The sequence below is a fragment of the Thermobia domestica genome, chromosome 13 (genome assembly GCF_964235325.1).
Source record: "Thermobia domestica chromosome 13, izTheDome1.hap1.1, whole genome shotgun sequence".
NCBI classification, from domain to species: Eukaryota; Metazoa; Arthropoda; class Insecta; order Zygentoma; family Lepismatidae; genus Thermobia; species Thermobia domestica.
The window spans coordinates 216,804,262-216,817,732 of record NC_137466.1 but is presented as its reverse complement, the minus strand read 5'-3'; the positions used below and the strand labels follow the sequence as shown (position 1 = coordinate 216,817,732).

The 13,471-nt window shown below is 36.4% G+C and overlaps 1 protein-coding gene across 1 annotated transcript in view; it reads right to left on the bottom strand.

The window, feature by feature from the left end:
• Positions 1-601: 601 nt before the first annotated feature.
• LOC145667971 (uncharacterized) overlaps positions 602-13,471 on the bottom strand; it is a 147,874-nt gene continuing 135,004 nt past the window's right edge. The window contains exons 24-26 of the mRNA XM_081735396.1: positions 9,292-9,378; positions 7,534-7,724; positions 602-854 (exon numbers count right to left, since the gene is read on the bottom strand). Coding sequence (XP_081591522.1) covers positions 602-854; positions 7,534-7,724; positions 9,292-9,378 — 531 coding nt within the window. The remainder of the gene's footprint in view (positions 855-7,533; positions 7,725-9,291; positions 9,379-13,471) is intronic.

Here is a 13,471-nt window from a genome sequence, read left to right as displayed (position 1 = left end):
CGAAATGATCTCCGGAATAACGAGGACGATGTAAGATGATCTCCTTTTTCTCTCATTGGGATAGATTCACTCATACTTCGTCCAAAGTCACTACAAACTTACGTATCACAGCTATACAGCTTTATACACCTTTCTTATTGTGCTTTTCTTTCGTTTTTCTAGAGGATGGGTTCTCACGTCACAACAAAGAAATCACTTTTTGCACTACATTGGAGTCGTGCCAGGACCTCTAGTATCTACGATGCCTGATATTGGAAGATCTAATAATAGCAAGGACTATTTTATTGGGATTTAACGCAGTGTTCATTCATCGCTTTGACATACGGAAACATTTTGGTATAGGTCTACACTGTTTCCTTATTTTGCCTAACTACAAACAATGTCGAAAAGGGCACAAATATAACCCTCTCAAAATGTCTTATTTTTTTTCAAGTTATGCGACCACTCGCACACACACAACAGACATCCATTTTGCAAGTCAACACAGCGTTTTAGAATTATCAAGAATAATTTACGGTTATATTCATGGCTACTATTATTCAGCAATTAATTTCGTTGCTATAAACCAGAAACAACGTTATTGTGCCATATAATTTTGATATCATGTAGTCACGGAGTATACTGTTTCTTTATCATCAGTTGACATTGTTGTAAGTAGAATATCTTGAGCTGGTTCGTTTTCAGTCTTTGGTAACAGTTTGTGGATCACTGGAGTGAATAGGATAGGATCCATTGTCTTTGGGTCATTGCCTCCTGAAATAAAACTAACTGCTAGGCCCACAACGATAACAGTCAGCGTTCCAATTGTTGAATACCATAGATAAGACACCTTGTACAAGGGGAATACATCATTCCTAAAATTCAAACAACACCAATTAGCTTTACGGAAAAGGAAGTAACCATAATATTATATGTATAAAAGAAGTAAATATACTAACAATTCTACAAAATGTAATGATATTACTGCTTATATCAGTAAGACTATTCATGGCTTTGGATTGATTATTTTAACAAAAGAGACACTGACCAAAGCTTAAAACCCACTTTATTTTAAATTATAATTTGTAACTGTTTCGGATATCTAGCATATCCTTCTTCAGACACTCTGAAGTCTGTCTGAAGAAGGATATGCTAGATATCCGAAACAGTTACAAATTATAATTTATAATAAAGTGGGTTTTAAGCTTTGGTCAGTGTCTCTTTTGCTTATATTAATAAGATACATCTAAACAACTGAGTGGAAGATAGAATTCAAAATTTTATGACATTTCTAAGTTTATACTTCCTGTTCAGGAAAAAGAAGTGTCTGTCATAAGCTCTCATAGGCGAGCAAATCAAAAGGAAAGGAGAAAAAATAACAGTTATCCATAAAACAAATTGTTGAATCTCTTTGAAATGAAGTATATGTTTAACAAGAATGTTATTGCAAACAGAGCTTCTCGGGTTAGCAGCCAGCTTAATACTGTTTTTTCTTGCAACGTTTCGAGAGCTGACATTGCCTTCATCTTCAGACAAATATGATGGGGCAATGGATTGCCTGGAATATATCTGTGGCTGGGGTCTAAAAGGGCCAATGTCATAAGTATCATTTTGAGAAAAATGCGTTTGAAGTTTGTTGCATTTTTTTGTTTGAAGGTATTTCAAACACACTTGCAAATAGAAAATTCATACTTTCACCAATGAAAGATTTGTTTATGTCCTATCAGATAATTGTATTTTCATGAATATATCTTAGCTTATCTCTGAGATATCTCTTGACATTGGCCCTTTTGAGCTTAAAATTCTATTAGTTTTTTAACAGATACAATGACGTTGACCCTTTGTTGAAAGTTTAAGCTTTGAGCTTGCTTACAAATTATGCTTTGAGCATAACACATTTCGCTATAATATGCAATTGACATGAAAATTATGTAGCTAATCTGTTTGAAGTGGAACATTAAGCATATAACTGAAATTTTAACAAATGTTTTCTTATTGTATTACAATTCTCAAAACAACGCTAGACGCATGTTAACGATAAATACCCTATATCAAAAAGCGTCTGAACTCAGAAAATTGCCACAAATGGCTAAAAGCAAAATGTACATGGCTAGGAAAGGTACTAGTGGCATTTTTTGAAACTTTGTGGCTAGCCAGGTTCTCAAAATCGCTAGATCTAGAAACAAAGTGGCTAAATTGGCAATCCTATGCATTGTTAACAAAATATATACTTTTAACCATGATTGCTCACTAGGAATCAGATTGTCGTCGGATTTACACTCATAGATACAAAAGCGCAACATTGTTACCTTATTTTACTTCAGGTGTCTCACACAAGACAGCTTTTTCAAGTCAAACAAATAAGTACAAAGTTTAAACATTGGCTACAACAGAGTTTCTATCACATTATATCAAAAAAGGCCAATTATTACTTTGGTTGGGTCAAAATATTAACAATATTGGTTCAAAAAAGGTCAATGTTCACTTTAGCTCTAATACACATTATTTTTTTAGACCCAAGCCACTGATATATTTCATATGAGTGTGATTGAACTCTTCTGATTGGTGGTTGAAATGGTGGCTTGTCATTAGTACTTGAAATGGCGGGATATGATTAGTGTCCATGTTTCACTCAGTTGGAATACTGTGTCTCTGTTAAGGTTCGTTTTTTTCTTGTGTGATTGCAATCTCAGCCCTCGAAACGTTGCAAGGGACAGCTGTATTTACCTGGCTTCTAACCCGAGAAGACTTTTTTGCACTACGACGGCAGGAAAACTTCAATGGATATTTTATTAATTTTTTTATTGTATTGTAAAATATTAAAGGATGAAATCTTTATTGTTGTAGTAACAGATACATCCTTAATTTTTCAAAAATACTAATTTTACTGTTATTAGGAGTATTATTATGTATAATCCTGTTTCGTAGTAGTATTGCACAAGAAGTTCCTTTATATTAGGACAGGAGAACGTGGACCACACAAACACACACAGCAGAGATACATACGTGTTCATGCCTCCGCCTTTCGTTGACAACTACTGAGAAAATTGTTTAATTTTTCGTTGTGACTATTCCTTAAGCAAAACCAAAAGCACTCAAATCATTGAAACATAATGGAAGCAGTATTTTAGACAAACTACATAGAAATTCACCAAGGTATAATTAATACATAACTAGTACATATGATTCCCTGCTATCAAGTGAAAATGGAATTTATTTTACTTTTTTTCTTCGCCGGTAAAATTTTTCTTCAAATGTCCAAGAAATCATTCTATTCATTGAAATCTAGCTCCACTAGGGTTAAATGTCATTATGGCCACCAACTGCATGCGCTGGTTTGAACTATATCAAATTTAAATATAATGTATTTTGATTTTTATATTAATGAAAATAATTAACGTAATTGGTTATGGTATTTATCTAAGTGATTATAAGAAATAAAAGGGAAGTAGTCCAATTTTCAATTCTTCATACCTTTGTTACTGTTTATTTAAAGCACTTCATATCATTATTATATTATTCGATGCTAGAGGCTTCCAATAGGGGGGCCGAAAGTTTGAGGATCCCTTTGCAGTAGCGCGGAAAGCTTGTGTCTGCATGCAAATATTACCCCAGCGAAATTTCAGAACATTAGGATGATACCTTCTGTTCTGGAAATGTCTCTGAAGTTTTGAAAATTATGTTAAAAATAGGAAAATACTAAAATTTTCACAGGAACCTTAGGCACTTTATCGGTAGTGAGGAAAAGTTGTACCCACATGTAGGTACTACCAATGCGAAATTTCTTCGGGCATGAGGTGCAAAATGAAAATTCGTTGAAAATTCAAAATATTAATCTCCTCTAATTTTTTAATACTATAAATTAATCACAACATCTTTCATAATACTAACGACAAGTTGCGTTTACATATATTTAACTACTATAAAAAGTTTCAGAACCTTGGGAAAATATTTTGTCTTCTGGCAGTTGGTCTGAACTTACATATTTTTTTCTTACTTGTACATGAATCATATTCTTTCAATCACAAGAACTCATTTGTTTCAAGTAAAGCAACAACATTTTATAACTACAAAGATATTAGGTTTGAAATGTTTATTCATATAAGTAATATTAATCACAGTGGCTTCATATATTATATCAAAGTATATTCATTTATCACATTATAAATTTAACCAAGAATGTTCTGTCGCTTTTCACCCATCAACTTGGAACATCGTTATGTCACTTAAGACGTACGTAGAAGATCAAAAGTAGTCCTCGTCAGCAGCGACGACCTTCTGTCAACGTTCTGGAAGATCGGATTCCATCGCGGTAAAACTTCGTGGGCCGTGAGCGAACAAGCCATGAAGTGCATTTTGCTCCTCTACTACTGATTTGAACTGGCATCCTTTAAAGTGATTGTCCAAGGAATGGAACAGGTGATAAGCGTTCAGTGCAATGTCCGGAGAGTATTGTGGACGCAACAGTATTTCCCATTCAAGACGTAGAATGGTGCCCCGGATCATCCTAGCCACGTGGGGTTTAGCGTTGTTCTGTAACAGGATGACCCATTTTCCATTCAGAAGTGCTTGGTCATAGTTTTTAGTTTTTTCTTGAACACGGCTCAACTGCTGACAGTACTGCATTGATGCTATGACTAGGTGGTAGCAGTTTCCGATGCATGATGCCGCGAGTAGTCCAGCAAACAGACAGGTATACCTTCTGGTGCAGCGCTGGTTTCGGCTGTTTTGGAACCGGTTACTAACCAATCATGACGGCGCTCTGGAGCTTCTTACAAGACCCACTTCTCATTACATATAAACAACCTGTCCAGAAATGGCTCCTTCCTCAGACGAGACACAAAGAAAAACAGTTGTGTGATAGCGTTGCCCTTCACCCGGACTCAAAATATGTGGGGCACATGTCTGGCCACTGTTCGCTTCAATTGCTGCCTGAAGATCTTCATTTTGTACATGTATTGTACTTCCGCACGTGGTGCGTCTTTGAGTGTTTCCTCGCAGTCCTTAAAATTGTGAAACCACAGCTACGTTGTCCACGATCCAGGGCGACTCAACGTGTCCCGTTCGTTGACAACAGCAAATAGGATCTTACTACTGTATGTTTCCACAACGAAACCTTCCCTCAGACTAAGCACCATAGTAGAGTTTATTATGAAAGTGTATGTTCCATTGTGGTTCCGTATCAGAGTCCAACATTCATTAAGGATGGAGCTCGACACATTCACTAATTAATTGTGACTTCTACGTATTTCGACAAATCTCACTTCGACGTGGTCGAACCTATGACTTCGCGAAATCCTTTCCTGACGTATTCAGAAAATATTCCGATTGCGATGCTAATCGACAAAAGAGTATATATTCGAACACTTGCAATTCGAAGAGTTATAATAGTCAGAGCCAGAGAAGTTGAAGTAACAGGCGAAGCTGATGGTGTTCGCAAGTTCATCATTTCTAAAATGAATTTTGAAGCTAAGGACTACATAGACATGATCAACTGTCAGACAACTCAAGTGACCCCACCACCAGTCTTGAATAACACAACATCCGAGGATCTGCAAACCATGCTGCAAGAAGAGGTTCCAACTGAGTGGCCATTCACTGACTTCCCAAGCCACACCCAACCTGTGTAAAGAACTGTACTCGTCCAACTGTTACAGAGGCCTCCAGGAAAGTTTTCGGTTATGAAAACCGTTACGACTTCTTTAGGGGCTACATTGAAATCTAGAAAGAGTATGCCATCATTCAGGTTGTGGGGTCCGTATAATATGTGAATTATGAAATCTTCGCGAAAAAATTTTACAAATCCGAAATTGACAATCTATAAGTTTTATAATGTATACATTTATTTTTCTGTTTGTTAAAACATAAACATTAAAGATTTTAATCTGTCACGTATTTGTATGAATGAAACACTTGAAGCCTAATAACTGCGTAGTTATAAAATGTTGCTGCTTTACTTGAAACAAGTGAGTTGTTGTGATTGAAAGAATGCGATTCATGTAAGTAAGACCAACTGCCAGAAGAGAAAATATTTTCCCAGACTTCTGAAACTTTTTATAGTTGTTAAATATATGTAAGCGCAACTTTTCGTTACAATTGTGAAAGATGCTGTAATAAATGTATAGTATTAATAAAAGAAAGATAAATATTTTGAAATTTCAACGTATTTACAACCTCCTGCCAGAACATAAGATATCTTTCTAGGGATTTGAAATTTCACACAGGTAATACATACGTATAGGTACAACTTTTCCGCACTACCACCAAAGTGCCTAGGATTCAATTAGAAATTTACAAAATTTGAGATTTTCCATTTTTTTTTTACAGAACAGATGATATTATCCTAAGGTTCTGAAATTTCTCAGGGGTAATGCTTAGATGCAGGCACAACCCTTCCGCATTAACGCAAAGGGGTCCTCAAACTTTCAATTGTTTTGATCCCTTTAGCTTCCAATAAATTTGATAAGAATAGCCTTCAATCTCCTATTAGGAGCAGAAGTTTGACGAACAGGGTATAACAGCTCTTATTTTCTTATTTAACAACTTAATGTTGAATTTCATATCTCCAAAATTAAACGAATCCTCACATTTTTGCACTTTCTCTATACACACAATTGTAGAAATTGCGCCCTTTCTTCCCTTAGGAGCGAAAGATTCGAAAAAGACCAAAACTCGTCCCTTATTTTTAACGAAGAATGTATATGCCTAATTCCATCTTCATAACTTAATGGACTCAAGAGGTACTCAATTCTTGACAGAATACTTGAATATTCTCTTCCTTTCTTCGGATACTTCTTTCAAAATATCCGTTGTCTATACCTCGTTTTCTGGATACGAGTGGTATTTTGTCCAAATTTCACGTTTCTACCTATATTAGAATAGAATGGGAAGGGCTGTAACTTGTGTATGGGGGGAGCAGTGGGCAACTGCCTCCCAGGTAAGCTACCCGCAGTTCGAAGGAGGCACACTTTAAGACGGAATTTTCTTACTCCATATACGATACGAACATGAAATTGTAAATAAAGCATAAAACAGGTAAACTACATTACACGAACAAAAGAACACACGAAAGCTAAATAAAACAAAAATGGTAGTAAAAATGTCTAGTATTACTGACCTTAGAAATAATATTTATTCGTATGGCTTTGAGATTTGTCATTATTGTCCCCTTAATTAATTGTCATGTATGGAACGGGACCAGGAGTGTAACTAACGACTCCGCAGACCGTGTCGTGCGGAAGGGCCCACATGCTCCGGGGCACACAAAGAGTAAGAGAATGATGGAAAGAGGGGGCCCAAGAATTAGAAAATCAACTTTCCTAGGGTTCCCAAATACGCGTATTAATTTTTGCCCCCCCTTCCCCTCAGAAGTTACGGCGCTGGGACTGGGTGAAAACGAGTCAGTAACTTCTACTCTTTTATAATTTATAATGCTGTAGATTTAGCGGAGGATTTGGGAAATTGTAGTATTTTGTCCAATTTGTGTACCTGGTATGATAGAATATATAACATCACATTAGACATTAATAAAATTAACGTATCTTTCCCACTTACATGATTTGCTCCGTAATTACTGGAGAAGAAGTGATTGAGACATTCAATAATTGTAAGATTTCTGGTGCGCAGCCTTCCACTGTTGTTGGCTTCTTTGGGAAAATAATCTTTTTGGTGGCTAGAGCTTCTTGAGCACCGAAAGAAGTCCATCCAACTAAGAGAACACTGGCGATACCACCGACCATTACTCCCTGAAAAGATCCAGCATTAGTCAGACCTTGAGTTCCAAATTGTACTCAATTCTAAATACTAATACATGTATGCAATATTGTTTAGACAATTTCTTAAAAGTTTTAGTATTTACGTAAGAGCTCTGAAATATGTAAGTACAGAATAAGTAACAATTATGAGCTGTCTGCAGTTGTAGGTATCCTATTTATATTAGAAGAGCGATGCCCTTAGATTATAGTACGTAAGTATGGGTTACCATAGAAAAGTTGAACTGAATATTCGTAATTTCATTAATTTTAGATTACGATTTCTACTGCAGGCAGTGATTTGTATCACGTGAACTCAGATTTAAATTTCTGTTGTTGTTGTCAGTAGTTCATGCACAGGACAAAAAGAATCTGAATTGCGGACCTTGAAGAACTTGAAATTTATATATGAGGTAACTGATGAAATGTTCCTGAGTTCCTCCAGAAAGAGTAGAGCAAAAGGCATAAAGTTACAAAGCTATTCAATACATCACATCGTGAGAGTGATAAAACTGTCTCAGTGACGTTGCATCAGTTCTAACCTTTGTTAGGCCTTACTCAAAGTATTTTCCCACACGCTGGTCATCAGAAATGGTGGATCATGAAGTGTTTCTTCAAATTTTGGAACAAATGAAAATGAGAACTGCTAATAAGGAGGCGTAGGGCCAATTAGAGTCTCAGGGTGTTCAAATTGATAGCCACAATGTGAGACGTGTGAGCCATACAAAATTAAGGTAAGGGCAAATTGGATGTGTATATCATTGTGTGACAAAACCTAGAACACCCGGTGTTCTAGGTTTGCTCCAATAAATTCCATCATTTTAGATTGATAAGCGTCTATTTGCAACAAAATTCTTCTCTTTCCAGTTTTTCGTATCTTTATCCACAACGGAGTCTTTCCATTGCCCTAGACTCTCGATACACCCGATATACACATTGGCTTAGAAGTTAAACGATATTCCAATGGAAGCTAATAGACTATATGGCCGCCAAAATACTTCATGTGATCTTGCAACACGAAGTTTAATATTTTATTTAGGTATATTCCCTTATACAGTGGTGATGAATTGCAGAATAGGCTGAAAAGAGTAGTTACAATCCTTTTAGATTTCTTCGGTTATACAGCATTTAAATACTGATGAAATTAGGTAACAGAGAGAATAAGTACTGTATTTCTGCCTAGACCTAACTCCCAACTGCTACAGGGCATAAGGTCTATGACGGACTAAGTAGTGCACGTTCAACTGAGTATTGCGTGGTCAGAGCATCGGCTCTCGGGAGCAGTCATTTTTGACTTTTCACCCACAGTTTACTTTATCTTAATTTAGGTAGCCTCACAATATCCTCATGACACTGACTTATTACTAGAAAAAATTTGTGCTCCACTACATAGAACCAAGGACCACGCTTTCCAAACTAGAGGCATTAACTATTTGGCTAAGAAAGAGCTCGGTAATATTTCTTTAAACATGTAGAGAACATGAACTTCCTTTTCCAATACTCTTTATTCGCACCCGAAAGTGGTATGTTTTTAAGCCGAATTCTGTTCTTGTGTACCTACCAATGAATTTGCCCATGGAAAAAACATTCCTAACGAAAACATCCCAAGTAGAGCACTTGTTGTTACCGTTACTATGCTCTTGGCTGCCTAAAAAGAAAAAAATATCAATTAGATTGGTGCTATGTTAAAGAAAAGCTGGAAGTATTAACGTATTGCTTTCATGTTCCTGAGAACAGACGAAACCAGTCAATTGTTCACGAGATTTTTGTCATTCGTTAAATAGTCGAAAAGAAATGGGCATACAACACCCAGGTATATAAATTATTGCTTGATTTCAGAAAGACCTACAATTCAGTTAGAATGGTAACATTGTGCGAAATGCTTACATAATTCTGTATGCCAAAAAAACTAATTACTCTAATTAAGATATCTTTAAAAGAAACTTAAAGTCCGAGAATTCGTGTCCAGAGAGGTCCAAAACAAGAAGATGCACTGTCTCTGTTATTATTCATGTCATTTTATATACTGTAAGAAAAATTAAAGATAGTAATGCAAAGCTGATGGCATTCAGTACATTATTATTCAATCAAACTCATTTGTCTTTGCGAATTCGAGAAGTTTCAATTTAAAGTACACGTATAAAATGGCAAATATGTCTACTGTGCTGTATTGTAACTTACTTTATGGTTTCTTACATTGAATGAAAAACACAGACTTAAAGAATTAGAAAAATAAAGTTCTGAAGCGAATATCCAGACCCAAGTGTGACGAGAATGGGAAATAGCGGGAACTCATAACAAGGAATTGCATAATTTATATTGTTTGCCTAGCATTGTTAGGGCCGTCTAGGAGACTTAAGTGGGTAGGCCATGTAGCCAGAATGAAAGAAAGTAGAAACGCTTTCATAAAATGAAATCCAATCAGAAAAATGACATTAGGTAGACGTATTGGACCTAATACAATATTGAGTAATATCTCGCAGAAATAGCACTTTCCAGAAGTAATTGAATCCAGTTTGCTAAGAATAGAAATTAATGGAGAGATTTCATGAATGCGGCAGTCAACTCTCAGGTTCCATAGGTCGAAGGACTAGTTCTTGGAAACGTTACTTGGTTCGAAACTACAATGTGTGAAGGATGATTTAGTTATTAAGAATTTGTTGTTGGATTACTTCTTTTTAATATTTAGTTTCGACTAGTATATTTTTAACATTCTTATTTTCTCCTAAAAATATTCAACACAAGAAATCAATTAAAAAACAGCCAAAAGCATAAAAACATTTTAATAGTCGAGAGGATAAACATTTGAGAAAGGGAAAATCTTCAGGACTTTATTTCTAAAGGTCAACTTTTACTTAAACAATGCAATTATCATGTGTGATAAATATGTGTTTATGAACGACCTGTTCGGGAGAGTAATGCTCCCAGAAGAACGTTTCTTCGCGCGCTACTCTAGCCAGCTGTTTTAAGTTGGTCACAATATTTATATCGTAGGGTTAAGGTGGAACAAAACGAGCCCTGCGTGGCTTCTAACCCCTTCCTCCTGCTCCTACTACTACTATTACTAGTACTCCTTCTCCTACTACTTATCTGCAAAAAAGTAAGTAAATTACTTTTTTCAGTATTATTTTCATCTCATTTTAATTAAAAATGTAATAAAATGTAAAAGAAAATATAAAGAATTCCTTGGGACGGTTTTGAACCCACACCAAAAGCGATATTCATTACTAGCACCTAGCGCTAACACGCTCGGCTACGAAGGCCGACAGGAGTATGCATTTGATTTCTGCTATTTGAATGCAACGTGGCAAGAAATGGATAACGCCAACCAATCAGAAGTGTGTATTTCGTTTCTACTTCCGGGAGTATTACTCTTCCGAGTTAGTCCTGATTATTACATCTAAGTCTTTATAAATTGAAGCGTGGCAGTGATAAACAAATAGTTATTTCCCAATAAAACACAATTAATAATTTAGGCATTTACATAAATAGACAAGAGTAGGTAAACCAAAAGAGGTTTATCATGAGACGTAGGTAAAAGTGTAGTTTCAACTAAATGCAGGGACATTTAAAAACACTAATATTCCTGTGGGTGAAACACGTACCAAAGTCTTCATCTTTCATAAAGTATTTCGAACAAACTAAAAGATGTGAAAGACGTTTCAGTGGATGATATGGATAGGGAATAGTTATTATACTTCTTTTGATGCTCATTCCTTTATCTGTCTACCGACAATACATATCGATACGTAATGATTCTGAACCCGAGGCTTTGAGTTCACTTGTGATGAAGTGCAAAGTGTCAGGAGTAGTTGAAATAACGGCGTTGAAGGACCCAAAGATGTCATGTAGTCTTGAGATTGAATGATTTTCGAGAGTAGTTTACAAGTTGACACTCCTGTTTCCAAATGATGTCGACTATGGTAACCAAGAGTTAAAAATGATACATCAATACAAGAAACAAATTTTCTTACCATTATGCTTAATGTTACTGAAAATAAATTTCCGGGCGTTTTTTGATCCACGTACAAGGTAACTAAAAACGATTTAGCCGTTCTAGAGCAATGATAAACAAAGAGCCAAACAGTGGGAGGTATGTACCTTTATCTTTCGAAGTAATATCCAGCAGCATCCAACACGTTCTGCACAGGTTCCTAGGGCTGCCCAATACACTGATGATAAAACGCGGAGGTCTTGAATGCAAAGAAGTCTGTTAGTGCGTTCCGCAGGTCTTTCATTTGTGAAGAATCTCCTACGGAGGTGGCTGTCAAGGTAGAACTGAAACAGGTGGGAATCTGCTGGAGCAAATCTGGTGAATATGGTGCTTGACACAATGTCCCAGCCAAGTTGTTTTCCGGATTCTTTTAGCTATGGCTTGGCATTCTTGTGCAGGAACATTTATCTGCAGTGCAGGAAGTTGGGATTCACTATTGTCGGCTTCTCCTGCAATAATACACGGTGAATCCTTGCAAGTGCTGAGAGTAGTGGTCAGCATGATGGTCTGATCAGGTGAAAGGAGCTCCTAATGCACTACTTGCCGGCAATTCCGCCACAGAGAAAGCATAAGATTTCTTGCATGCAGAAGTGATCTTCAGGTATGAGGAATAAGGTCAGGTAACGATAACCAATTTGTGGTGCGCTTGGAAGTGTCGTAGAAGACCCACTTTTCGTCACCAGTAAGCAAACAATCAAATATGGGTGTGTTCAGGTGCTGAGTGACCAAGAACAAACAGCTTAACACTCGTTGTTCCTTGTTGGTTGCCGACAATGTGTGGGATACTCACTTGGTTAACTTGCATGACTTCCGTATCACATGCAGGTAAAGTCTGATTGATTCAGCGGAAACATTGAACCTTTTTGGAAGTTCATAACATGTAAGATCACTGTCCTGATCGATTACTGCTTTTGGTTCCTTGTCATGCAAGACATGTGCTTGTGCACTGCGAGGTTCATCCGAAAAGCTCACATCTCCCCAATGGAATTTTGGGAACCAATACTAGGCGATACTTTCGTTAACGGCATTCTCCCCGAATGTCTGTCATATGCGAAGACTTGATGCGGCAACTAACAGGTCCACTTGAAAGTCATACAACAAACGCGAACAAGATGCTTCAATACTTCCATTTATCTTGGATAATAGAAGAGCTTCACTGCTGTGCGCGCGCAACGTGCCTATATTACTGAAGGTTTGCTAAATTTTAGAATTTGTTTGATTGACTTCAACATCATACAAGATTTTTTGTATTATGAGAAACGCTTAAGAGTGTAGCGTACCTGCATAAACTTTCTTTATCGGTTGTTGATTTCAAAGAGGAATTATTTTGCAGTGTACTCTAAAATGATGTGTAATTTCAATGCATTCTTCTTCAAACCCATTTCAAGTCTTGTTTTTCTTTTAATACATTTAAAACTTTGTATCAGCGCAGTTAACTACACAATTAAACTCAAACAAACAAAGAGAGGAGCAAACAGAAACAACGTGTAAGAACTCTTAAATAATTTCATTTGTAATATATAAAGTCTAGCTCAAAAAATCTTAACCACTCCATTTTGCTTTACATAAACGTATTGGCTCAAAATTGTAATCCTAAATGTCCAAAGTAAACACGCATAAGAATACACACCTCTTCAAAATAAGTGTATGCGTAGTTTTTCGTAAAGAATACGACTATACCTGTATAATGATCTAAACAGTTCGACCGAAATAGAGATACAGAAACGTTTAGTTAGAGTCAGTAGTA